General features: G+C 26.0%; 1 protein-coding gene across 1 annotated transcript in view; it reads left to right on the top strand.

The window, feature by feature from the left end:
* Window positions 1–276: 276 nt before the first annotated feature.
* LOC134834318 (serine/arginine repetitive matrix protein 2) overlaps window positions 277–26,743 on the top strand; it is a 144,669-nt gene continuing 118,202 nt past the window's right edge. Inside the window, exon 1 of the mRNA XM_063848938.1 lies at window positions 277–1,193. Coding sequence (XP_063705008.1) covers window positions 892–1,193 — 302 coding nt within the window. The 5' untranslated portion in view covers window positions 277–891. The remainder of the gene's footprint in view (window positions 1,194–26,743) is intronic.

The raw sequence follows: 26,743 nt of genomic DNA, 5'->3' as shown, positions 1-26,743 counted from the left end.
ATTTCTATAGACGCTCCGTACGTAGATCCCAGCTCACAAAAAACAATTTTGTACTTCTCCCAGCTCACAGAAAAAGATTTTGTACATACACTATGAAAACGCGTGCACAGTACGAAGCCCCGTGCAAAAAATTCAAAATCCCCTCAAAACCCAGATGGAAAAATAAATTTCCCATAGCCTGCACGCAACATACGTACCGTACGCTTTGGACCAATCAGGGATAAGTGTCTCTCGTGCACCCTACGTCACAGACATCGTGATTGTAAATATCAGAAAAACACTCAAAATCATTTTCTCCGTAATTTTTCGCAATTTTCGGACGTTTCTCCGTCACTTTCGCTTTCAAAACCCATCCAAAAAGCTCTTTAAGCCTCCTGTGGATCGCATCTCGATGGAATTTGCCGCCGGATCGACGCGACAACCGTGAAAATCGTCATTTGTCTGCCAGACAACGTGAAAAATTTTATTTACTACCGTCGAGCAGTGTCTGCCAGAGGCAAAGTGCGTACGAGTTATTGCCATAAATGTATCTGCTTTTACATTGATAAGGTGCGAAAGAAGAATCGGGAGTGCGACGAAAAAAAAAATAAATAAAAAAAAAAAATTATTTAAAAAAAATCTGAGAAAACAGGAAATGATCCTAAGAAAAATTTATAAATAAAAGAAAAAAAAAATAGAAAAAAAGTGGGAGATAACGTAAATCAGCTTTTTTTACATGCTCCGATAAGATGAATGAGTCAAGTGTATAGAAAAAGATTGAAAATCAAATCGCAAAGAAAAAAAAAGTAATAAGAAATAAATCAACGACAGTGACGTTTTTATTCATTTTTTGTACTGCGACCGAATCGAGTACAGTTCAAAGTTCACCGAAAACTCCACAACACACAAAAAATGGGTCAAAATCGGGGCAATTGGCGTTCGTATCAACGCGGAGGAGGCGGAGGTCAACGCGGCGGAAACGGTATTTCGGGTCGTTACAACAACAACAATCGCTCCTCCGGTCATTCGTCGTCGTCGTCGTCGTCGTCGTGGACCTCGAATAATTCCCGGCGTCGCACAAATCGTTGGGGTCCCCGTGAATTTCACACGTCATTTGATGAACCGCCGCCGCCACTTCCGCCCGCAATTGCCGCAATGACTTCATCGTCCCCAGCGTCATCGAGTCCTGCGATTCCCGCTTCAAACAACGACAGGTGAGTTGAATGCTGACTTAATTAATCGCTCCCACAGAAAATTCGCGTCATTTGAGCTCATTTATTGGCGATTTGTGTTGGTTTTTCGCCTCGCTGTAATTATAGACGTGAGACATGCGAAATGTTTTGTCACGTACCTACGATGATGAGTCGTAGTAATCGGTGCTGCGTGTGGAGTGCAAAAGGATCGACATATGTCTTCTTTTTTTCCATTTCAACTTTTGAACAAATTTTTTCCTTTGTGCGTTTTTCGATGGAGGGAAATGTGCGATTTTTTGACAGGAAAATGTCTGTGACGATGAAAATTATTTTTAAAAAAAATTAAAATTGGGAAATTCAGGAAAATTTTTAATTTTAAATTAATTTCATTTTTTTTAATATAAAAATAATGGAAATCTCGAGAAAAATAGAGAAACTTATTTTAAATAAATTTCAAGAAATAAAATAAAAACTAATTTAGAAAATTAATATAAAAAAAAAATCTTTTTTAATAAAATTTCGTGGAAATTCAAGGAAATTTGGAAAAAATTATTATTATTTTTTTTTAATTATTTAATTTATTTTTTTAATAAAAATAATTTAAAATTCATTAAAAATTTTAAATCAAAATTAATTTAGACAATAAAAATATTTTTTGTGAAAAATTATTGAAAATTCATGGAATTTGAATGAAAATTCAGGAAAAAAAATTAGAAAATATTTTTTTGAACTTTTATGGAAAATTTTAAATTTAATTAATTATTTTTGTTTAATTCATTAAAAATTTTAAACAAAAATAAATGTAAAAATTAAAAAAATGGAAAATAATGGGAAACTTAAAAAAAATTTATAAAATTTTAGAAAATACAAGAAAACTATTTTTTTAAATTTAGGAAAAATTTTAAATAAATTAACAGAAAATTATAGGAAAATTTATAAAAATTATTTTTCTTATAAATTTAAGAAAAACTCGGAAAATTCATGTAAAATTGTAAAAAAAAATAATTATTTTAATTAATTAAATTACAAATAAAAAATTCTCAGGAAATAATAAATTTATTAAAGTTAAGAAATTCTGAGGAAAATTTTAAATTATTAAAAATTATTTATAATTTTTTCATGAAAATTTTAGAAAAGCAAGAAAATTAAAAAAAAATTAAAAATCTGAGAAAATTTTGAATTTTCACATAAAAATTAATGAATTAATTTAAAATAAATTTTAAAATTCAGAAAAATATTATTAAAATTTTAAGAGAAAATCGAGAAAATATTTTGAAAAAAATTTATGAAAATTCATAAAATTTATTGAAATTGCAAAAACTTTCGATAAAATTAAAATCCTTATAATAATTGTTGAGAGAAAAATTATTAAATTTTTGTGAAAATTCAGAAAAATCAAGAAAATTCAGAAAAAATCAAAAAAATATTGAAATTCATAAAAAATGTCACAAACAAACTTTATTAAAATGCGCTCAACTTATTCATACTTCACGAATATTTTTCCATGTCAAAACTTTTTTTTCGTGCATTCAACGAGCGATGCAGATACGGAAAAGGGAGGGACAACTTACACTAATAAAAAGTAACAGATTTCACGATGATGTACTCTATATTTAAATGTATTCCAAAAAAATATATTTTTTTTGCTGTAAGGAGACTTTTTTTTTTGACAAGTTGTGATGATGCATCATTCATCCCTCGTCTGTTTCTCGTCAGCAGACGAACACGGAGAGAAAAGTTTGACTAAGCAAATGATTTGACAGGAGTGTCTTTCGTGTGGTTCCTGCCGATTACGACGAGATAAATAAATGAAGAAATCGAAAAACAGGGAAATATATCGATTAAAAGACGATTCTATTATTGACTTTGAAAGTGTCGTCGAAATGAAAACAGTTGTGGATCGACTGAAATGGGGATGCGAAAAAGACCCTCGAGGGATATTTTGATTGACACTCGAACAGAAAAGAACAAGGAAAGAGGATTTTAGTGGATTTACAGGAAATTATTAAAGGCAGAGAAAGGGTTTTTACGAGTTCTTTGACCTCTGAGTTTTAAATAGAATCGAGTTTATGTAATTTACGACTTTTCTTATCGTTGTTTTTGACCTATTGTCGCTCTTGATTTGAATAATTCATGTCAAAAGTGGGAGAATTTTTGTACGTTTTACTTGTGAGAGATAATTTTGTTTGTAATTAATCGATTTCTGAAGCATGTCAAGGGTTTAAATTTAAATAAATGAGACTCCAAAGTCTTGATTTGCTTAATTTTTTAAAATTTTAGCTAAAAATTGAGAATCAAAGCTCTAATTCTTCTAAAATTTAAGAAAAAATTCAAAAATTTTTCAATAAAATTTTGCTCTTTTGAGTCAATTTTTAGACATTTTCAAATTTTTGAAAGATAAAAATTTTTTTAGTGCACTTGAGTGTCTTAGATTTAAAAATTTTAATGGAAAATTCGCTTAAATTTATCTCATAAAGGAATTTTTCTTCTCAATTGCAAAAAAAAAAAAAATAAAAAAAAAAAAAAAAAAATTTAAAAAAAAAAAAAAAAAAAAAAAAAAATAAAAAAAAATTAAAAAAAAAAAAAAAAAAAAAAAAATAAAAAAAATTAAAAAAAAAAAATATTCTATTTAAAAAACAAAAAAAAAAAATTTAATGATTTTCCAAGCAATAGTTGAGGCTTAAAACTAATTTTAAACTCAATTGTTCTCGTTTTTGGATAAATTAAATAATAGTTGCTCTTAAAAACTTCTTGAAGTCAAAATTTGTTCAAAATTTTTAACATACTTTGTTCTAAAACTACATTTAACTCATTAAAAAAAATAAGCTTTTAGGTAAAAAAAAAATTTTTTGAATTTTGTCGTAAAATTTTAGAGCAAAGATTCGAAGATTTTCGAAGAATTTCATTCAAAATCGTCAAAAATGTCTTTTTAAGAGAGATTTTCATCAAAGTTGAATGTTTTGAATTTTTTTTTGTGTATTCAAGTGAATCTTAAAAAATAATTTTGAGCTCAAATTAAATATAAAAAGCTCTTTTTTATAAAAAATTTAAAAAAAATCATCTAAATTAAAGGTCTTGAAAGAAAATTTATATTTTTTTGAAAATTTTATTTTCAAGTGGATTTTTAAGTGGATTTTTTAAATTAATATTATTCAATGAAATATTTTAAATTAATTTATTTAAATATTTTTTGAATTAATTTTAATTTTTTAAAATTAATGTCATTAAAATTATTTTTAGCAAATTTGAGAGTTTATGATTTTTAAACTCAAATTTCTCATTAAAAATAATAAAAAATAAAAAAAAAATTTCTAAATTTCCTCAATAAATGAAAAAAATAAGAAAAATTGTTAAATTAATAGAAAAACTCACCACTCTTACTTAACTTTTTGATTTAAAATCCTCTCAATAATCACCTGCCTTTATTAAATATCGTTTTATGTCCCTCAACAAACCATAAAAAGCCCCTTTTTCGCATCCATATGTTCACATTCGTTGCCCCCCTCTCTCCTCTACACATCGTTGGCACATCCTTGTTCGCATTCACTTTGCTCGAGAAAAGTCTTAAGATCTCCCTTTTTCATCCAACCAAACATATATTATTATTAGACTTTCCCCTTCTTCGTCTTTCACTTTTACTTTTACTCGTCTTTCTTCATTTTTCGTCGTCGTCTCTTCGTCGTCTTCGGCAAATATGTACAAAGATTTCACAAAATGTAATTGAAATAAGTGAGGGATAGTCCTTTTTTCATCTTTTTTCTTTTTCTTTTTCTTTTCTAAGTCATTACACACACACGCCGGCACGACATTCCTCCTTTTATTACATGCATTACACAATAAAAATATTTACATTTTGGTGCACGACGAATGGTTTACGGGCCTCGGCAGCAATAATCGAACGCACTTGTTCCATTGTTGCACGTCACGTCAACAAGGAAAAAAAATATTAAATTTTTCCGACAACGACGATGTAAAAAAAAAAATATTAATCAACCCTTGGCACAGAAAAATCCATCTTTTATTGTCTGTCGGTCCCCGCTGCGTTCCGTCTTGTTTTTGTGTGTCGAAAAAGCGGAGCAGAGCAGCCGAAAGTGATAAGATACAGATTATGATTAAATTATCACGTGCGCCACAAATCCCCCGTTTTTATTGATTATGATTATTATTTTCTATTTTTTCCTTCTTTCTAACTCATTGAGCAGTATTTACTTTGACTTTTTTTTTTTTTGACGAAACACTCGGGGGACAAGTTGATTGTAGATAAGACAACTTTTATTGATTGAAATTTGTCCGGGAAATCGATATAAATGAGGGTTAATCATTCTGTCGCATCTTGTCCCTATCAAAGGCTAATTGTCTCACAATTGGCGACGAGCACCATTTAATTGCGTAGGAATTGCTGACGATTTGTTATCATTAAAAGGCATTTGTCACGAGAGGAGAAACAAACACGAGATGAAGGATTTTTTTTTTGTAAGAAAATTAGTTTCGCAGTAAAAAGAATTTTTTGTGAATTTTTAAGATTTTTTGAACTGAAATTTAACATTTTTTTAATTTGTTTAATTTTTTTTTAATTTAAAAAAAAATTTTTTAATTAATTTTTAATTTTTTTAAATTAATTAATGAATTAATTAATTTTTCATTATTATTTTTTTTTTAATTAATAATAAAATTAATTAATTATCCGAATTTCAAAATTTTCTGCATTTATTTTGTGCTCTTAAAGCTTAATATTGATTAAAAAATTGATAACATTTTTGTTAATCATAAATTTAAATTTAAAAAATAATGTTGACATTAACAAAACTAACAGATGTCAAAAAATTTGATAAAAATTTAAATTTTGACCAGGTTTAAACCCAAAATTAGAATCCAAAAAGCTTGAAAAAATTTAAAATTTGCTTTTATTTGAAGTTTTCATGTCATTTTATGACTTTTGAAAAGTTAAAAATTGACAGCTGTCAAAAATTTTTATAAAAACTTAAATTTTGACCATTACGAAGGTCTAAAACAAAATTTAAAATAAAAAAAATTTTTAAAGAACTTCAAAATTTGCTACAAATAGAATTTTTGTTAAAAAAAATGATAATGAAAAACTTGACAGCTGTCAAAATTTTGTAAAAAATTTTAATTATATGACGTCTCAAGTGTCTTATAATCAATATTTTAAGTCAAAACATTAAAAATAATCTTAATTTAAAAAAAAATTATGATTTAGAGAATTTTACTTGATGACAGCTAAAAATGACAGATGTCAAAAAAATGTCAAACGTTGAGTTCTTCCGCAATAAAATTTGCTTTCCTAAAAATAGCCTTTCTATTAAAAAAATTTATTTAAAAAAAAAATATTAACAATAATTATCAAATTTTGACATTTTCATAATTTTGACAGTTAAGAATTTGACATTTTTGACAACTTTATATTTTTTTAACTTTAAAAACAAGTTTTTTTTTTTTTGCTTTTTTGAGACCTAAATTTGTCAAAATGTGAGTTTTAAATAATTTAAAAAAAAATAAGTTTTAGGTTAAAATTTTTTCAAACGTCAAATTTTGACATAAATGACAGCTGTCAAAATTTTCATTAAAATTTAATTTTTCTTTACATTTTAAACCTCAAAATATAAAATTTTACTAAAAATCAAAGAAAATTTTTAAAAATTTCATATTTTTCTAAAAAAAAATATTTCTCGCAAAAAAATCTCATTGCGAAACTCAAAATTCTCACATTTCTAACAAAAAACGACGATTAATCTTCAAACAAACCCAAGTAAATGACTTCATGAATGGACAAAAACTTTCAAATGACATCATTAATTCTTTTCTGTGCGTTAAGATAAACTTTTGCCAAATATTTGTCATTTTCTAATCATAATATGCTCAAACATTTCACGAATCTCCGATAATTGAACACTCATGTGACGACACACGACGAGCGACGCATGTTGTTGTCAAGTGTACCGTAGCTCGCGAGTAAATAATTGCATTCCTCCGATATCGAGACGCTCTTTGATGTTGAATGGCTGGCATCCAAAATGGCCGTTTATGGTGCGGGAACGTAAAGGAAACCCGCAAAAAGTGACTTTTCATTAATTTTTAAAAAGACTGCTAAAAATAATAAAACACGAAAAAAATAATTAAAAATTTAGAAACCACTTTGACGGCTTTTCTGTACGAAATTAAATATTCATGAAGAAGTTTGCACTGACGATGTCCCCTTCGACTTGCTCCCCCCTGAGTCGTTAAAAAAAGTGAATTTCGTTAAAAGGCATAAATGGTTGTACATTAAAAATTAAACATTTTAAAATAGAGCGATTTGTTATTTAAGTCGGGTTTTGTGCACGCCTGCTGATGATGACGATGATGATGACAAAAACAACAACGCGACACACGTGAAACATTTTACCCTTCGTTTGATGATTACAATCTTCGTTGTTACACACAAAAAACATTCGAATCGCACAATTCTCGATTAGCGCGTAACAAAAATTGATGCAGAATGATGTTCGTCACGTCAAAAGTTGTTTGTCGCATATCAACATCAATTTTGCTGGTTATCAAGATTGAGCGATCAAACGAAATTTATTGAATTCCTCGTCGTCAAATTGCCGCGCCGAGGCAAGTGGGAGAAAAAAAAATAAAATAAAATAAAATGATTGAATGCACTTTTCGTTTAACGCAAATTCATATAAATGATTATTTATCTGTCGTGCTACAGAAAATTCGTACGTTTTTTGTCTGCTTTCATGTTTTTTTAATGTTAATCAAATAGATGTGGTGCATGTTGGCGAACGTGGAAACGTAATCGATAATTTTCATGACATGACAGGGACCTAGTTTACGTGTGTTCTTTTTTCTGTAACTGCCGAAAAAGTGGAGAATTTTGCATAATTTGGTGTTGTTGTTACATTTTAATGTGCGGGTAGATTTTATTTTTATTTATTTTTCTAAAAAAAAATAAAATCTCGCAAAAAAATCTCATTGCGAAACTCAAAATTTTCACATTTCTAACAAAAAACGATGATTAATCTTCAAACAAACCCAAGTAAATGACTTCATGAATGGACAAAAACTTTCAAATGACATCATTAATTCTTTTCTGTGCGTTAAGATAAACTTTTGCCAAATATTTGTCATTTCTAATCATAATATGCTCAAACATTTCACGAATCACCGATAATTGAACACTCACGTGACGACACACGACGAGCGACGCATGTTGTTGTCAAGTGTACCGTAGCTCGCGAGTAAATAATTGCATTCCTCCGATATCGAGACGCTCTTTGATGTTGAATGGCTGGCATCCAAAATGGCCGTTTATGGCGCGGGAACGTAACCAGGAAACCCGCAAAAAGTGACTTTTCATTAATTTTCGAGTAAAAAGACTGCTAAAAATAATAAAACACGAAAAAAATAATTAAAAATTTAGAAACCACTTTGACGGCTTTTCTGTACGGAATTAAATATTCATGAAGAAGTTTGCACCGAAAACGTCCCCTTCGACTTGCTCCCCCCTGAGTCGTTAAAAAAAGTGAATTTCGTTAAAAGGCATAAATGGTTGTACATTAAAAATTAAACATTTTAAAATAGAGCGATTTGTTATTTAAGTCGGGTTTTGTGCACGCCTGCTGATGATGACGATGATGATGACAAAAACAACAACACGACACACGTGAAACATTTTACCCTTCGTTTGATGATTACAATCTTCGTCGTTACACACAAAAAAACATTCGAATCGCACAATTCTCGATTAGCGCGTAACAAAAATTGCTGCAGAATGATGTTCGTCACGTCAATCAAGTTGTTTGTCGCATATCAACATCAATTTTGCTGGTTATCAAGATGAATGAGCGATCAGACCTACGAAATTTATTGAATTCCTCGTCGTCGAATTGCCGCGCCGAGGCAAGTGGGAGAAAAAAAAAATAAAATAAAATGATTGAATGCACTTTTCGTTTAACGCAAATTCATATAAATGATTATTTATCTGTCGTGCTACAGAAAATTCGTACGTTTTTTGTCTGCTTTCATGTTTTTTTAATGTTAATCAAATAGATGTGGTGCATGTTGGCGAACGTGGAAACGTAATCGATAAGTGGCGTATTGGGAGTTACTTTTATGACATGACAGGGACCTAGTTTACGTGTGTTCTTTTTTCTGTAACTGCCGAAAAAGTGGAGAATTTTGCATAATTTGGTGTTGTTGTTACATTTGTAATGTGCGGGTAGATTTTATTATTATTTATTTTTTTTGTAAAGGAGTTTATTGTGGGAAATTTTTGTATAAATTTAATCTAATGAATTATTTAATAAATTTTATTTTATCGATTTGAAAATTTTTATATTAATTTTTGAATTTAAAAAAATAATAATTTAATTTAAATAAATAAAATAAATGTTTAAAAAAATATTTAAAAAAAATAAAATATTTATTATTTTTTTTTATTTTGATTATTAATTAATTTTTTTACTATAATTTATTTTTTAATTTTTTTAAATAAATAAATAATAAATAAATATCTAAATTTAGCAAGAAAAAAAATAATAATAAAAATAAATTAATATAAAATATAATTAAATAAAATATTAAAAAAATATTTTGAAAAAATTAAATAATTTTTTTTAAATTTTTTATTATTTATTTATATTTTTTATTACTTTATTTTTAATTTTTTTTATTATCACAATTTATTATTTTTTTATAAAATAAATACATAAATAACTAAACAATAAGATTAATTCCAAAAAAAAATTAAAAAAAAAATTGAGAAAATTAATTGCTTGAAAATTTTGAAGAAATACAAGTTAGGTACTGTGAAAAAATTAAAATAAAAATATTTAAATTAAATAAAAAAAATTTAAATTTAATATGATTTTGATATTTTTTTAAAATTTTTCTAAAATAAAAATATATTAAAAAATTAAAAAAAAAATATTAAATAAAATATTAAAAATTTAAATTAACAAAATTACAGAAAAATAGAAAGATTTAAAAAAAAAATAAAATTTTAATGAAAAAAATATAAATTTAATTAAAAATTTGAATAAAAAATATTGATTTATAAAGCATCATAAAATTTTTTTACTAATTTTTTTTTTGAGCTCAGATATCTTTTAAAAACTAAACAATTTTTTGATTAAAATAAAAATAATATATACCTAATTTAAAAAATCTAAAGACCAAAAATCAAAAAATCCTCTAAAATTTAATTAATTTTTAAGAATTTTAATAATGCAGCTATACTAAAATTTTAAAATTTATTCAAAAAATTATTAAAAATTTAATAATATTATTAAAAAAAAATCACAAATAATTGAAAAAATATTTTAAAAATTAAATTTAAAAAAATAATAAATAATTACCTATATTTAAATTTAAAAAAATAAAATAAATAAAAAAATTTTTAAACATTAAAATAATAAATTTTGAAAAAAATTCAAAAATCATTCCTAACAAAAATTTATACATTTATTTAAATTTATTTGTTTTTTTTTTCTATTTTTTTTCCAAATGCATCAATTCAAATAACATTACTTTTTTTTAGTACTATGTCAACACCATATTTCCTTATTTTTCTCGCACAATTGTTATTCATGCCAATAAATTTTTCTTGTACGACTTTTCTTCTTGAACTTTAATTAAGAATTCCAGACATCAAAAATGCTCATTTGTCTTACATCTTTCCCTTCGTTTTTTTTTTCAATTGCAACACAAGGAAGGCAAAAAAGAAAAAACATTACCCTAACAACTATTACCCCTGACGTGTACAAAGCACAGCAAGAAACGCTCCGGGAAAATTCCATCGCCGCCAACCTAGAAACAAGTCCCTCGACGCATTTTTCAGTCCACTCAAATTATAATAAATTACTTTTAAACAAACATTCAAGATAATAACGGAGGAATATCAAAGATAAATCTCTGGCAATAAAATAGTCACTACTACTGGGTACCTGACGTAATCTCGCATCACGCAAAAAAAAAATCTGCTGCTTCTTCTTCTTCGCTAGACTCATAAATTGTCTTGAATTAATAAAGTACAAAAGAAAGTCGTCATTCGTTCATTCAGTAATCCCCAAATCCCCCGAGACTTTTTCGCATTTGACTTATAAGCATGTTTTTATGTTTTGTTTTTTCGTCGTCGTCGTCGTACGCAAATGAGAAAGTCGCAGAGAAAAATCTTCATTAACATCAAGTTAAGGCGCAACTCTCTCGCATAACGTGAGGTTGAATCCATAAAATTTATCGACTTTTATTTGATTTTCACGTGTCTCGCATTATTATGTAATGGATATTTACATACGGTTTTGCATCCCTCGTTCGCCATTGTTTGAGCATAATTTTTTTTTTTGACATCGACGCATACTAACGACCGCACAAATGAATATCTGAGCACTTCATTATCGTTTTTGCAGACACACCGACTACAAATGTACGGTTGATGACATTAAATTAAATTATTCCGGGATTCGAATCCCGACGTTTAAATTCTAGTTTAGAGGGAATATATGCAAAAGGGCTGCCAGATAATTACACAGCATCATCTCTGCGTGTGATTGTGTAGAGCTTATATGAGTCGACATAACATGCGTGAAATTTATTTTATTTTTATTACAAATATGTCCCCATTCGTTATAGTTGTTGCTATTAAATTTTATTTACTATCCGGGGTTCAATTTTCACATTAGCATGCGAGTTTTTTCGTCACCTTTTACTCCGCTCTTCTTGGTTGGTCTTCAAACAATGCGGCACTTTTGGGACTGTCGCCTCTGGCTATTAATAATTTTGTGTGTCAATTCGTGGAGTAGTGCGTTTCCGGAGACATGTGTTATTTGTTTTATTTTTTTTTAGAATCGAACTATAACATTTATCTGTGGACAATGGAACGCCCACGGATATGAAAGTAACGATTTTTCTTAGTTATTGGAGATTGGCTTAAGAGATTTTATGTTCCTTGGTGACATAGATTTTTTTTCTTGAAGATGTTAATAAGTTGTTGTTGTTTTCGATGTTGTCTTGTAGTTCGATGGTGTTTGATTTATGGTCAAAAATTGTACTATGATGGTTTTTTTTTCCAACGAAATAATTTACATGAATTGACTATACTTAAGTTACAAACAAAATTTTATAATCCTTGAAGGGATTTTTAGAGTTTTTTTAGCTTAAATGTTTTTGATATTTTTATGTCTGATATAAATATCTTGTTTTATATTTCTTAATAGGAAATTATATGAGCTTAAAATATTAAAAATTTTGTCGGAGGTTTAAAAAATTATAGAAGCTCAAATAACAGCTTATCCTTCAAAGATAATTTTTGGTTCCAAAATTAATATTCTAACCTCAAAAAATACGAAGCAGAATGTTTTTGAAAGCTTTTGAGTTTGAAGGTCAATTTCAAGGTCATTAGTCTTAAGTAATCTGTTTGAAATGGATCCTTTTGCAAATTCAACCTTTCCTTCAAAGTTTGTAGTTTTGGGAATCATCTCTAATTAACTTTTTGAGTTAAAACTTACAAAATTCAATAGGATCAAAATTCTTCCATTTGTACTTCAAAAAATCATCTTTCCTTGTTGTTCTAGATATGCAAAAAATACAGTAGCGATCATAAATTTTTTACAAACTGCTTTTTTTCATACAAAATCCTTGTCTTGTGAAAACTATTAAAAATTTTGCATCCGGTTTAAAAAATTTAGAAGCTCAAATAACAGCTTATTTTGTTTTTTTAAGTTACAAAATTAATTTTAACTCTTAAAAAACAAGCAGAATTTTTTCATAGATATAAGGTTTGAAACCAATTTCAATTTTGATTTACGCCTGTTTGAAATTCCTTTTACAAAACACTAAATATAGTTTTGGGAATCAAAATTTTGAAGATTAACTTTTAGTTAAAATACGAGTTCAAACTATTTAAGAAATTAAATAGGATCAAAATTCTTCCATTTTTACGTCAAAAATCATCATTCTTTGTTGTTCTAGATATGAAGGGTCGCAAAGAATACAGTAGCGATCATAAGTTTTTTACAAAAGCCTTTTTTCATACAAAACCCTCAAAATTGGGCTTCTGTGAAAAATATTAGTTGCATTCGGAAATTTTTTTTCTTAAGGGTTTTTATAAGGCTACAGTAGGACAACATTTTTAAATCTTAAGAAAATTTTTATCTTCACGGGTTTCATAGATATGAAGGTTTATTTGAAACCAATTTCAATTTTCATATAAAAATCGCCAATTTTGACCATTTTTTTACAAAACACTAAATATCTCTGAAACCCGTGAGATTAAAAATTTTCTTAATAGCGATGTTGTCCTACGGTAGCCTAACAAAAACGTATAAGCGAAAAAATTTTCCGGATGCAACTAATATTTTTCACAGGAGCCCAATTTTGAGGGTTTTGTATGAAAAAAAGCCTTTTGTAAAATTCCCATTGAGTAAATTTTTTTTTCAATCTTATTAAATTAACCTGTAAGGAAAGCAACCATCACTCTGATTTGTTTGACATTCATATTAAGTAACTCTTTAATTCTTCTTGGAGATCTGCAAGGTACAAATGAATTCACATGACTTGATAGATTTCTTCCTTCATCTTCTCAATATCTCTTGGTTTCATCGATGATCCACTCAAAAGTTTCAGATACTCATTTTCAAATTTAACCATTTCTGAAATTTAAAATTTTCTATATATTTTGTTTCGTTAATTATGGGCATTAAATTTTCACTTTTAAAAGCTGAACTGAAGAAAATCTTGACCAATGACTACTGATTTCCTTATCTTCTTAAAATAAGATAGCTTTAAGTATTAGTTCAAGTCAAAATTTTACTGTCTTACTGCCAAAAACAGCAAAATTAGTAGTTTTAGCAATGAAAAAATAAATAAATAATAATTTTATCAATAACTTCCTCAAATCGATGCAAAATATCGATAAAATTTACTCTTAAGGTTTTATTTAAATGCCTCATATATGCGAGTTCCTATTAAAATTGAGGACATCAGAAGTCAATTAAGTTCAATCTGTGTTTTTGTATGAAGAAAGTTCATTATATTTCTTCAACCAAAGTTTCTCATATAGAACGAAAATAATAGTTTTTTGTATGGATTCTGACAAATAAGATGACTTTGATAGTAAGGCATCTTTGTAAAGCAACCGTAGACAGTATTATTTAGACAAAGACAAAAGAAGTGAGGATATAAAGAGTAATTTTATGTTATATGCATCGTTGACCTCTTTATGTGAGTCTCTGAATTGATTTTTTTTCTTACTAATTGTTTTGTCGATGTTAAAGTTTCTTGAAACTTTTACTTGATTTTTTTTACATGAAAATTTTTAGTTTTATTTTTTTTATTATTTTTTAAATTAAATTATTTAGTCAAAAATAAGAAAATAAAATTATGTGAAAAATTTACAAAAATAAATAAAAAAAATATTATTTAAAATTAAAAATTTTATTATTAAAATTTAAAAAAAATAAATTAAAATTAAATTAAAATTAAATTAAAATAATAAAAATAATTTTTTTAAATAATTTTAAAAATTATTTTTTTTTTATATTATTTATTTATTTTTTTAATTTTTCAGATAATTTTTTTCCTTTATTTTTTACCAAAAAAAATTTATTTAAATAAAATAATAAAAAAAAATAAAATTTTTCAAGCTAAAAAAATCAAGTGAAAGTATCAAGAAATTAAACATAAAAAAAGTAAGAAAAAAAATTTATTAAAAATTTTTTTGTCAAGATCTTTAAAAATTTACTCACCCTTTTAGTCCAAATTTTTGACACCTTCAACAAGAAATAAAATTCAAGATTTTTCACACTCCAAATTTTTAAGGGTTCTTACCTTTAAACTTTTTGACAAATTCCATTCCTATTCAACCCTCTCCATTCCAATTCTGCGCTAATTTATGCATCGTGCCAACAATTAAATTTCATTCCACTTCATTTAAGCGGAAATCAACACTACAATTAAAAATTAAGCCAAATGCCACTTGTTTTTGCGTCCCTTTGCTGCATCCTCTTCTGCAAAAATAAAAAAAAAACTTTTTTTTCCTTATGCTCATTTGTCACTCATAATTACAACAAAAAAAAAAAGAAGAAGAAAAAAATTCTTAATAGAACACAAAAAAAAAGTTTGTTTGGCATGGCGCCCTTGTTTTTTCCGCGCGCGTAACAACAACAACTGCAAAAAAAACAAAGTAACAATCAACGTGACAAAGTTACGAACAAACGCAAATGGACACTTAACAAGTGACAATTAATTTCAATTTTCTAGATTCATTCATTAGTTGAATGGATTTGTAAAAATAAAAAACTTCTTGGGTGCGATGCAACTTTTGCTGCTGCTGCTGCTTTTTTGCGCGTGTTTTTTTAATTAGTGAATGGATAAGGTGACGACGACAATTAATGCAATTTTAATGATGGAGTGACACTTAATGGGTTAGAAGTATTTAGCATCAATCATTTTTTGTACACGAATGACAGAAATTGGTTTGGAGGGATTCCGATGGGAATTCCAATTATGACACCATTTTTTGTATTGGATTTAGTTTAATATTTTTTTTTCTATTTTATTGAATTTGAATAAAAAAAAATTATTTAAATAATTTTTAATTCAATTTAATTTAAAAAAAAAATTAAAAATTATTAAATTATTTTTTTTAATTTTATTTTTTTTTAAATTATCGATTTTTTTTAAATTTTACTACAAAAATAATTTTTTATTTATTTAATTTAATTAAAATTAATTAAAAAAAAACTAATTTAATCAATTTAAATTTAAAAAAAAATAATTAAAAAAAATTCCCTTAAAATTAATTGAAAAAATATCTCCTTCCCTCATCGTCATGATTTTTCACCTCAAACTGCTTAAAACAAAAATCCCACAAAACCCTTAAAATCCCTTCGATTAATTTAAATCTCTCTGCTTATCATCATACGTCCTCTAATTGACATCCTTATCACTGCAAAATCCCATGTCAAAAAAAATATACTGTTAAATTTGAATTAGCAGGGCAATTTTTTACTACATTTGAAAAAAAATATTCACAATTTTGAACGCCTCTCAAATCAGCTGACGAGGTGTACATGAAAATCGGAGAGTGGTAAATGAGTGACGAACAGCTGACTTAACGGTATAGACGCGTGCAGATAAAACACCGGTTGATCTCTCATCAAAATTATGTTAAATTCCCCTCTTTTTATTATTTTTTTTTATTAAAAAAAATATTTTTATATTTTAAAAATTAAATTTTTAATGAAAATTAATTAAAATTTTAATTTTTAAATATTTTTATTTTTTTTTTAATAAATAAAAAAATATTTTTTTGTATGAAATTCTCATACAGAAATGTCATCATTTAATCGCAAAAATGTCCGTTAGTTAGTTTGTCGAAATCCTTTGACGTAACAAGATAACGAAATTTTCTCGTGAATTATTTTTTTCCCATAATTTACAAAAAAAAAATTATAATAATAAATTTAAATAAATAAAATTACCCCAAAAATAAAAAAAATAATAATTTTGTCAAAAAATAAAGAAAATCGACTATGGGGATAAATTACAAAAAAATGAAATGAAATAAAATAACAGTCGTGCATAAAAATCGGATCAAAGTGAACCATGAAGTGAAAATAAAATATTTATTCTAATACAAAAGACAAAATTACGAACAAGGAAGGAAATTCCCCATAAAAGAAAGAAAACTTTTAACAGAATTTTCGTGAACGAAAGAGTTAAAAAAAATAAATAATTTTTTATTTTATTGAAAAAAGGTCGTATATGCATCGTGCCAACGCAAAAAAAAACAAAATTTACAATTGTAATAAAAAAAAACATTTTGTGCAGCAGAAGGAGGAGCGTTCCCTTGATTTTCATTTGAAAACTTTTTTTTCGAAAAAAAAAACTAATAAATTCGTGACATCGTTGCCTGTTGCCATTTATTTAAATCCATGATTATTCAATTAATTTTTTTTTTTATTTTATTTATTTGTGAAAAGTCTCAATTTGTGTCATCGTCCATCAAATGTGCGAGAAATCAAGGTTCGCGACGAAAATTCAGAGAAAACATCTAAATATAAAGTTAATTTGGTTATTTTTAGACACGTGTTGGGACAAACTGCGACATTTTACGTAAAATTTGTCGTAAGTGAAAATTTATTTGCATAAAATAGAGAAAATTCACAAAGATTTATTGTGGAACATAATTTTTTTTATAAAAACAAATAAAAAATATTGGCAACATCATTCAAAGTTACAAGGTTGATGATTTATTCGCTAATGAAGTTTTTGTGAAAAGAAACATTTTGTAACTTTTTAATGCGTTTGATTGTTTCACAAGGAGGAAATGTGGATTACCGTCGAGGAATCGCGTGACAATCAACATGCACATGAAAATGGTAAGGAAAAGTTTTTTTTAGGTCGATTAATCATTTTTATCGATTTTACAATGTGAAACACGAATGGATTTTAACACTTTTGAATGGTTTTAAAGGAATGTCGTAACATGAAATATTTTCAATTTTTTTAAGAACACAAAAAAATCATTCCTAATAATTTTTATATTTTAATTATTATTTTTTTATTTCTTAATTTATTTTAATTTTTGTAAAAAAAATGATTTAAATATTTTTTTATTATTATTATTTTTTAATTTTTTTTATTCTATTAAATTAAAATTAAATTAATATTTTATTAAAACAATAAAATTCTAATAAGTTTTAATTTCACTTTTTTAATTTTTTAAAAGTTTTTTAATAGATTTTAATTATTTTCTTTTTATTTTATATATTTTAATTTTTGTAAGAAAAAAATAATTCAAATAAATTTAATTTTTAAATTATTTTTTTTATTTTTCTGTTGGTAAGAAAAAAAGGATAAAATTAAAATCCTAATAATTTTTATTTTTTAATTACTTTTTTATTTATTTTTTAATTTATTTAGGCCGCTCAAAAGGATAAAATGAAAATAAAAAAAAATTAAAAAAAAAATTTTGAAATCCTACTTTTTTCATACAAAATGACAAAATTTTAAGCAAATCGTTTTAAGAATTTTTGTTGTTTTTTAATAATCTTTTTTGAAACTTTCAAATTATTTTAGGTCATTTTAAATTTAAAAATTTAAAAATTAATTTTTAACTGTCGAAAAAATTTGAAAAAAAAATCAGCAATTTTATGAAAAATTTTTTTAGAGAAGAAAATTCAAGTTAAAATATGATTTTCAAAACAAAAATTAAAATAATTAAAAATTTTTTATAAATTTTTTATGAATTTTTTTGAAAATGTCTTGAAAAATTTTTCAATTTTGATAAAATTTTTAATTTTTTGAAAATTGGATTTTACGGACTAAATAATTTATTTTTCAACTGTACTTTAGCAAATTTTTTAATTTATTTAATTTTTCTAAAAAATATTATCTTAGAAATCGAACGTTTTAAAATGAAACCTTTGAAAAAATCACATTTTACTAAAAAAAAAAAATGAACCTTAACGAATTTCAATTTCTCTCAAAAGTCAAAATTTTGAAATCACATCAATTATATCAACCAAATACATCATTTACTGAAATCCATCACCTAATCTATTCGTAATAAGAGGACGTACCAAGAGTGACAACAAACAATGCAAGATACAAGTTTTACATCACAAAAGGGTTCATGACAATTACTTCGCAGATGTCAACGATACTGATTGATGTCGTTCTGTACCAGACGAAACACAAAAAAGAATTTCAAAAGAGAAATTTCCGTCTGAAAAATCATTCACTTGTGACTTCATTAGTACACCGGTTAATCCTGTGCATACGTTTGTAATTGAGTAAAGGGTTAAACAATTCACGGATTCCTTTCTCTCTGTGTGCGCCGAAAACAACACCGAGAACAATGAAATAATGAACTTTTTAATATTTAAATTAGTAGCAAATGTAATTTAATAAAAACTCCTTTTGCCGGAAAATATGCAGATTAATTTTCCCGCGTCGTGTTATTTGTTTGTTTGAAATATTTAGCAGCATTATGTGTGTGTCTCGGAATACATTAATGGCACGCATATGTTGGGAGGATAAAATTTGTCAAAAGGAAACATGATGAATTTACGATCTTTTGTACTTTTATAGCAGAAAATTTTTTTTTCTGGGGAACTCTGGCGCCCCCTTTCCGATTCAGAGAAAAAACGACAATTTTACTAATTGTCTAAGTATTTCGCCAATACGATAAAAATTTGCATATTCTTTGTTATGCTCGGAATGCGACGCAAGTGTTTCGAAAAAAAAAAATTTTTTTTTCTGACGCAGATTCCACAAATGGCCAGCCAGTGAACAACAAACAACCCTATAATATTTAATCCCTAAATTGCATTACCACACAAATTTTACGCACAATATCGTTTTGTTCCCTCGACACGGAGGCAGTTGAGCTGCTACCATATTTTACAACGATAATTATTAATTTTTCCCTACTTGTTTGCTTCTTGCGTTATTTACAACAAAGCAAAAAAAAATATAATAAAATTAAAATAAAATGTACATTAACATTCTTCTTGCATGCATTGCAAATGAAATAAAACAGATTTTTTTTGTTGTTGACAACGCATCGTGTTTTTTTTTTGTCACAGAATAAAATTATTATGAATATATTTAAATTAATATTTTTCTCATATCATTACTTAATGTTTTGTAGTTCAAAGAAAAGTCCCTTAATGTTTTTAAGTTTAAATGTGTGACGAATTGCAAGTCGTGCACTTGTTAAATAAAAAGTGAAATTTATGAAAGAAGTCGTGAACATGTGTTGCATTCGCACTTTTTGTGTCTTTTTTGAGTTAAAAAAAAAAAATAAAAATAAAATTGGGAAAATTTTAGAGAAATTTTTAGTTGGGGAGTGTCAATATGGCGCAATATGGGACACAAAATTTCGTTTAAAAAATTCTTTTAATTTATAATGGACAGTTGTTGTTTAAAAAAATTTCTATTTTTTACTTTTTTTTTGTAGCGAATCGAATTTAAAGGATTTTAGTTTAACCCTTTTTAGATGACAAAAAAAATATTTTTTTTTTCATATTTTAAAATAAAATGGTTCGAGTTGAAAAATAACTTTTTTCCTGTGGATTTGACTTATTTAGTTCAGGAAATTTTTCAATATTTGTCTTTTGATTCTAAAACTCTTTTTGTCTTTTGCTCCAAAAAAAATTGTTTGCTAATATGATATGACTTTTGATCTCTAAAATAATATTTTTTACAAAATAAAAATTAAATTTAATAAAACAAAAAAAAAAAATAAATAAATAAACTAAATAAAAATAATTTAAAAATTAAAATTTATTATAATTTTTTATTTATTTTTATAATTATTATATTTTTTATTAATATTAGGTAAATATTTGATATATTTTTATATTAAATTAGAAAATTTAATTAATTAATTTTTATTTTTAATTAATTAATTTTATTTCAACTAATTTTTAAACTTAATAAAAAAAATTAATAATAATTTTCAATGAATTTCTTATTTTAATTATTTGATTTGAAAAATCAATTTTTTTTAACGAAAATTAAATTTAACTAATAAAAGACAAAAAAAAAACAATTTTCTATCGAAAAAAAAAATCACCTTATCAATTCAATCAAAATTGCCCCAAATTTCACGCCATCACAATATGCCTCAAATTAACCTGCTTTTGTCACGTTTTCACTGCCATAAGGGCACTCTTTTATCCATCTGTGTAGTGTTTTCCATTCAATTTTGAGCACTACTATTGATTGATAGTCATCGCTTGCTTTATTATTAGTCACCATTATCATTAATTACATTATCTATCGCGTAACACATTGAATTGATTCCTGACTCTTGATTTTTCGCCTGACTTTTCGACACATATCGACACAATAATTAAAGGAGAGACTAATTTATGGTAACTTGATGCCGTCGTCGTCGCCGCACCTTTAATGACAAGGCTGGATTTAAATTTAATTCAATTTAGTCCGAAAATTTTGCGAAAAATCAATGAAAAACGACCTCACATGAACTTGATTAAAAATTAAAAATTCATTGGAAAAATCCAGACAGTTCGGGTCGAAATTTCGTAAAAATATTTTTCTCGGGCAAAAAAGGGGATTTTTGTGAATATTTTTCATGAGGATTAAAATAACGTTTAATGTGGTCCTGGCCAACCCTCCCTGACTTGCTACCCGGCAACAAAAATAATAGAGCAAACATATTGTTATTAATCCATTGTTTGAGCGTGTGTCGTGTATTTTTATCGTAAAAGAGGTACAAAAGAGGCAACAATGACACGTGTACACGATGAACATGCAAAGATAAAGTTCAAAGGAGATTATTTTGATGATTCTCATTTGATATTTATATTTATTTTTATTGCCAGTATTTAATAATTGTTTGATTTGAATCCGCTTTTTGTAAACAATACGCTTGGGGGACGGAAGTTCCGTGAGATAATTTTAACAACTCCGGGTACAAAAGAACTATTTAGCGAGGGAAAGTAATTTGTTGCTTTTTTCCGATCTTTATCGAAGGATTTTCTCACTTTAACCGTTTTTTCATGTCAAAGTCACGATAAATGTCTCAATTACGTTTAAAAATAAAGAAATTTTGTTGAAATTGAGGGAAAATGGAGGAGAAGATGTTCATCGTGTACACGTGTCATTGTTGCCTCTTTTGTACCTCTTTTACGATAAAAATACACGAAGTTTCCTTCAAACAATGGATTAAAACAAATGTTTGCCCACCTTAATCGATGTTAATGCTTCCGATCGATTAACCGACACTTGGTTTGGCTTCAAGGAAACTATCATCATGACACGACACTATTTCCCCAGCCCCTTTTTGATGAAAAATTGATTAATCGAGCATTAATCCAATCCATTTACGGTCGCCTCTGATGTCTGATTCTAAAGTTCTCAATTTTAAATCAATTTGGAAGGTCTTCTCCTCCCATTTTCCCTCAATTTCAACGTTCAAAACGATTTCCGGCAATTTTTTATTTTTTTTTTTCATTTTTTTTTTTAATGGAAAGATGATGAATTGCCTTAAATTTAGATTGAAATGAATCGTCTTTGATCAAAAATTGCGAAAAAGTTAAATTTCGGGAGAAAGGGAATCAAGCTGTGATTTGTGTCGCGTTGCAACGACGACGCGTCAAAAAGGGTGTTTTCTCAGACGAGACTTGGTTATTATTGCGAAGAAAGGTAAAGACATCATCATCACCATCGCCACGAAACAGGGGAAGAAAAAGAGCGGTTTAAACGACTCTTTCACAAAAACAAGAAAAAAATATTTTTTTACGAAAAATCGTTGATTGATATTGTAACAACATCTTTTCTTCATTTTGTTCGCGCGCGCTCTTGAAAATCATTCAAATAGAATAGACAAAAATCGACGCACGTGTGACGCAAAAAAAAAATTTCACGGAGATATTAGCTCACTTGTAACATCATGACGGTACTTGAATGAATTCAATAGAAGTACAAAGAAATGCAATAAAATAAATGAAAAAAAATTTTTTATTGTACTTCGATAGGTTTTTCGTAGTAAATAAGTACTTCAGAGCAACAACAACAAAAAAAAAACGGTAAAAAGTAGGGAGGTTTTTTTGCGCTGCGAATCGTTTAGGAAATGCAGTAAAAAAGCATGTGAAATCCGATATTAATACCATAATGTGTTAAGTGTGTTTGTTTATAAATAATGCTCAAGCAAGTGGGTGTCGAGTCTGATTCCGATAACAATAACGGACAAAGACCATGAGCTAATTTTTTTATTGCTTGTTATGTTTTTTTTTTTGGATTTTTAGCTTTTTTTTTTTCAAATTAATTTTAAAAAAATTTTTGAATTATAATTTTTGTAAATTGAGATTATGAGTGAAATCTTATCGTGACGAATTTTTTCCAAGTTTTGTCATCTCGAGAGATTTACGAGAATTTTTATTTGGATTTTTTTATCTTTTGATGATAAACCAGAGGAAATTCATTTTTTCTTTCAAAAAAAAAAAAAATAAAATAAATAAAAAATAATTAAAATAATTAAAAAATTAAATTAAAATAGTTCCAAAAAATTAAATAGTTTTTTTTATTTATTTATTTTTTTTTTTTGAATCAACGAAATTAAATTTTTTTAATTAAAAAAAATAAATAATTAATAAATAGAACTATTCTCGAATTTTACTTTAATAAATAAATTTATAAATAATTAATAAATAAAAAATAAATAAAAATAAATAATTAAAAAAATAAATAAGCATTTAATTGATATTTTCTATAAAATTCTAAAAAAAAAATTAATTAGATTAAAAATTTAATTATGATTTAAAAAAATATAATTTGATTTAAAAATTATATTTTAATTAAAGAAAAAAACTTTTTTTAGTATTTATTAATAAAGGAAAGAAAAAATATATAAAAATTTTTATTTAAAGATATCTTCAAAATATTTTTAAGGGTTTTATACCTAAATTACAAAAAAAAATCTTCAAGTTTTTAAGATTTTCTTCATTTTTCTTTAAAAAAATTAATATTTTTGATAAAGTTATAGCTTTATAATTATTTAATTAATTATTAATAAATTTAATTATTTAAATTTATTATTTTTTTTTTTGATAAATTTTTAAATTTAAGTAATATTTTCATGATGAGATAAAAATTCTTTTTATAAAAATTTTTCAAATTATCTTTTAAAAATTCTATTTCTCGAGGATATTGATCTCCAAAGTATTGAAAAAAAAATTATGCCATTCAAAACACATATCTTATCAAAAAAAAAGCATAGAAATTGAAAAAAAAGATAAAAATACAAAACCTAAAATTAATTCTTAAAAAACGTATAAAAATGCCCTAAAAACCTCAAAAAACCAATAACACGCCTCAAAAAAAAAATCACTTAAAAAACCCAACAATTGTTGTCACGAAGCAAACAAACCACTCTATTAACATTATTTTTTATTATTAAGCGCCTGATTTTTTTGAACATTTTTGTCACGTAATCGTTAATATAATCAAATTTATTTACTTTTTCCTCATTTTTTTCATTTTCATTTATTTACTCGCGAATGCGTAAAAATAAAATTAGGGACAAAAATTTTAATTCTCTGTGACTTTTGTCACTTTTGTTCATTTCCATCACGACAGTTCATTGTTCACATTAGTTTTTTTTTCTTTCTCTAAAGTGATTTACTCGTAGTCTCCAACATATTGTTATCGCATCCAAGGCATCTTTTCTCCTTTCTGCTTTGCGAGACAAAAGTACGTGAACGTGATCCGTAATTTAACTTTGTTTTCCCCTTTAGGCCTCTTTTTGTTATTTATCCTTTTGTGTCACAACACTGGAAACTGACTCGGATGTTAAAAATGAAGCGCCGCATAAAGGCTTTTACGTTATTTTATTAACACACATGGATGAACTCGACACGCAAAACAAAACAATATATGAGAAATGTCTTTCAATTTTCCTTTCTTTTCGTCGTGGCTCGTTCTCTCTCTTTTTTTATGACTTTGACAATATCCATTCTGCATTATGAGGATTTTCGTAGTTGAGACATAAAATTCTTCTCTTTTTTTTATGTAGACACTGCCACAGTGGATTTGCTGGTGATTTGCAACATTTCCGATCTCAATATGTTTTGTTTGTTTCTCTCGCCCGAACGTGTTTCGTACGTGTCGCAGAGTAAAGCTTTTATCGCCTTCCAAAACAAATATCCCGGGCTTTGTATAAATTCAATATTGTCATTGCGCTTGGTTTGGATTCACTGCAAAATAATATTATTGTCATATTTCAGGGTGTCAAATTTAACAACTAAATTTTGCATTTTGTGGGGATTTTGTGCAAAAAAAAAAAGATTGAAAAAGTTTTTTTCGTAGTTTGTGATGTGTTGAAGAACAAAGTCAATTATTAGGCATTTTTTAGTAGAAACTTTTTTTTTTTGCTGTGATGGGTGTTGGGTGCCTATAATGATAATCCGCATCTCAAATTAAAAGTTTGTCGTTTATGTTTTTATTTTGTTGTTGTTGTTTTGTTAAAAAATTGGTCCAGACACAGGAAAAACTATTCAATTTACATTTTTCAGCAGTTTTTGGGATTTTGTAAAATGATATGCGGGGATAGTCGAGGTAATCAGAGAAGTTTAAATGATGTTCAAATGGGAAGTTTTTAAGAATTTAAATAATTTTTCCGAAAAATTTGAAGCTTTAAGTTTAATTAAGTACTTTAAGCTTAAATTTAGGACTTAATTTTGACTTAAAAAAAATAAATAATTTTTTAGGATCGCAAAGTCTTTTGATTTAAGCCTACACTTAAAAATTTTTTAAACTTAAGCTTTGACTTAAACACAAACTTAAGCTTAAAAATATTTTGACTTAAGCTTAAGTCAAGTTTAATTCTTAAGTTTTTACAGCCCGAATTTTTCTTAAACTTAAGCCTGAACTTAAACTCAAACTTAAGCTCAAAAATGTTTTGATTTGTTGACTTAAGTATTAAGTCAAAAATATTTTTTTAAAGTTTTTAAAACATTTTAAGTTTTTTAAGGTTAAGTCCAATTCATATTTTTTACAGCCCTTATTAAATGATTTTTTTCTTGGACTTAAGTTTGCAAAACTTAAATTAAAAAAAATATTTTTTGACTTAAAAAGTAAAGTCTTTAAGCTTAAGTTCAAGAAAAAACAATTATCAAGGGCTGCAAAAAATTATGACTCAAATTTTAGCTCAATAAAAAACTTAAAACTTTTTTAAAAATTAAAAAAATACACTTAAAAGACTTTTGACTTAAACTGAATTTAAAGAATAAATCAAAAATTAATCAGTTTTTGACGTTTTTCGACTATTTTTAATAGAAAAAAAATATTAGTTAAAAAAAATTGTAAATTAAGTAAAAATATTTGACTTAAGTCGAACTTAAATGACTTAAGCTTATTTTGATTTTTTTTTTAATTTTTGAAAAATTTTTATAATTAATTATTTTTTTAAATTGTGAATTATTTTTCTCGTAGTTACACATATTTTAATGATACTTTGACGAAATTTGTAAAAAAAATTTATTTAAAATTATTTTTAAAAAATTCTTAAGCTCTAGCCAGTAAGTTTAAGTTTTGAATTTTTTTGCCCTGTAATTGTATAAAAAAATCTTAATTTTTTTTTTTTAATATAAAAATTAAAATTAATAAAAAAAATTAAAATAATAAAATAAATATAAAATAAAAAAAATTAAATAAAAAATATAAAATAAAATTAAATAAAATATAACTTAAATTTAATTTAAAAAAAAAATTACTGAAAATAAAAAAATTAAAAGTTGTGTCTTAAAAGTTATCGATTTGCCATTTTTTACAAAAAAAAAAAAAAAACAAATAATTTCCGGCAAAATTTTTCGCCTTCAACAAAAAAAAATTAACTTCCATCCATTTCATTATCACAATTTTCACTTTTTTTTATTACATTTTCTGTCAAATTGTCTGATTTTTCATTTTTTTCGTGCCATCCACTCGAAATACGTGTTGTCAAGTCAAACTATCTCGTTACCACACGTACTTTGCTACATTTCTACTGCAATCGACCGACACATTAATGCCTCAATTTGTTTGACAGGCAAAAA

The sequence above is a fragment of the Culicoides brevitarsis genome, chromosome 3 (genome assembly GCF_036172545.1).
Source record: "Culicoides brevitarsis isolate CSIRO-B50_1 chromosome 3, AGI_CSIRO_Cbre_v1, whole genome shotgun sequence".
NCBI lineage: Eukaryota > Metazoa > Arthropoda > Insecta > Diptera > Ceratopogonidae > Culicoides > Culicoides brevitarsis.
This window is presented reverse-complemented; position numbering and strand designations above follow the sequence as displayed.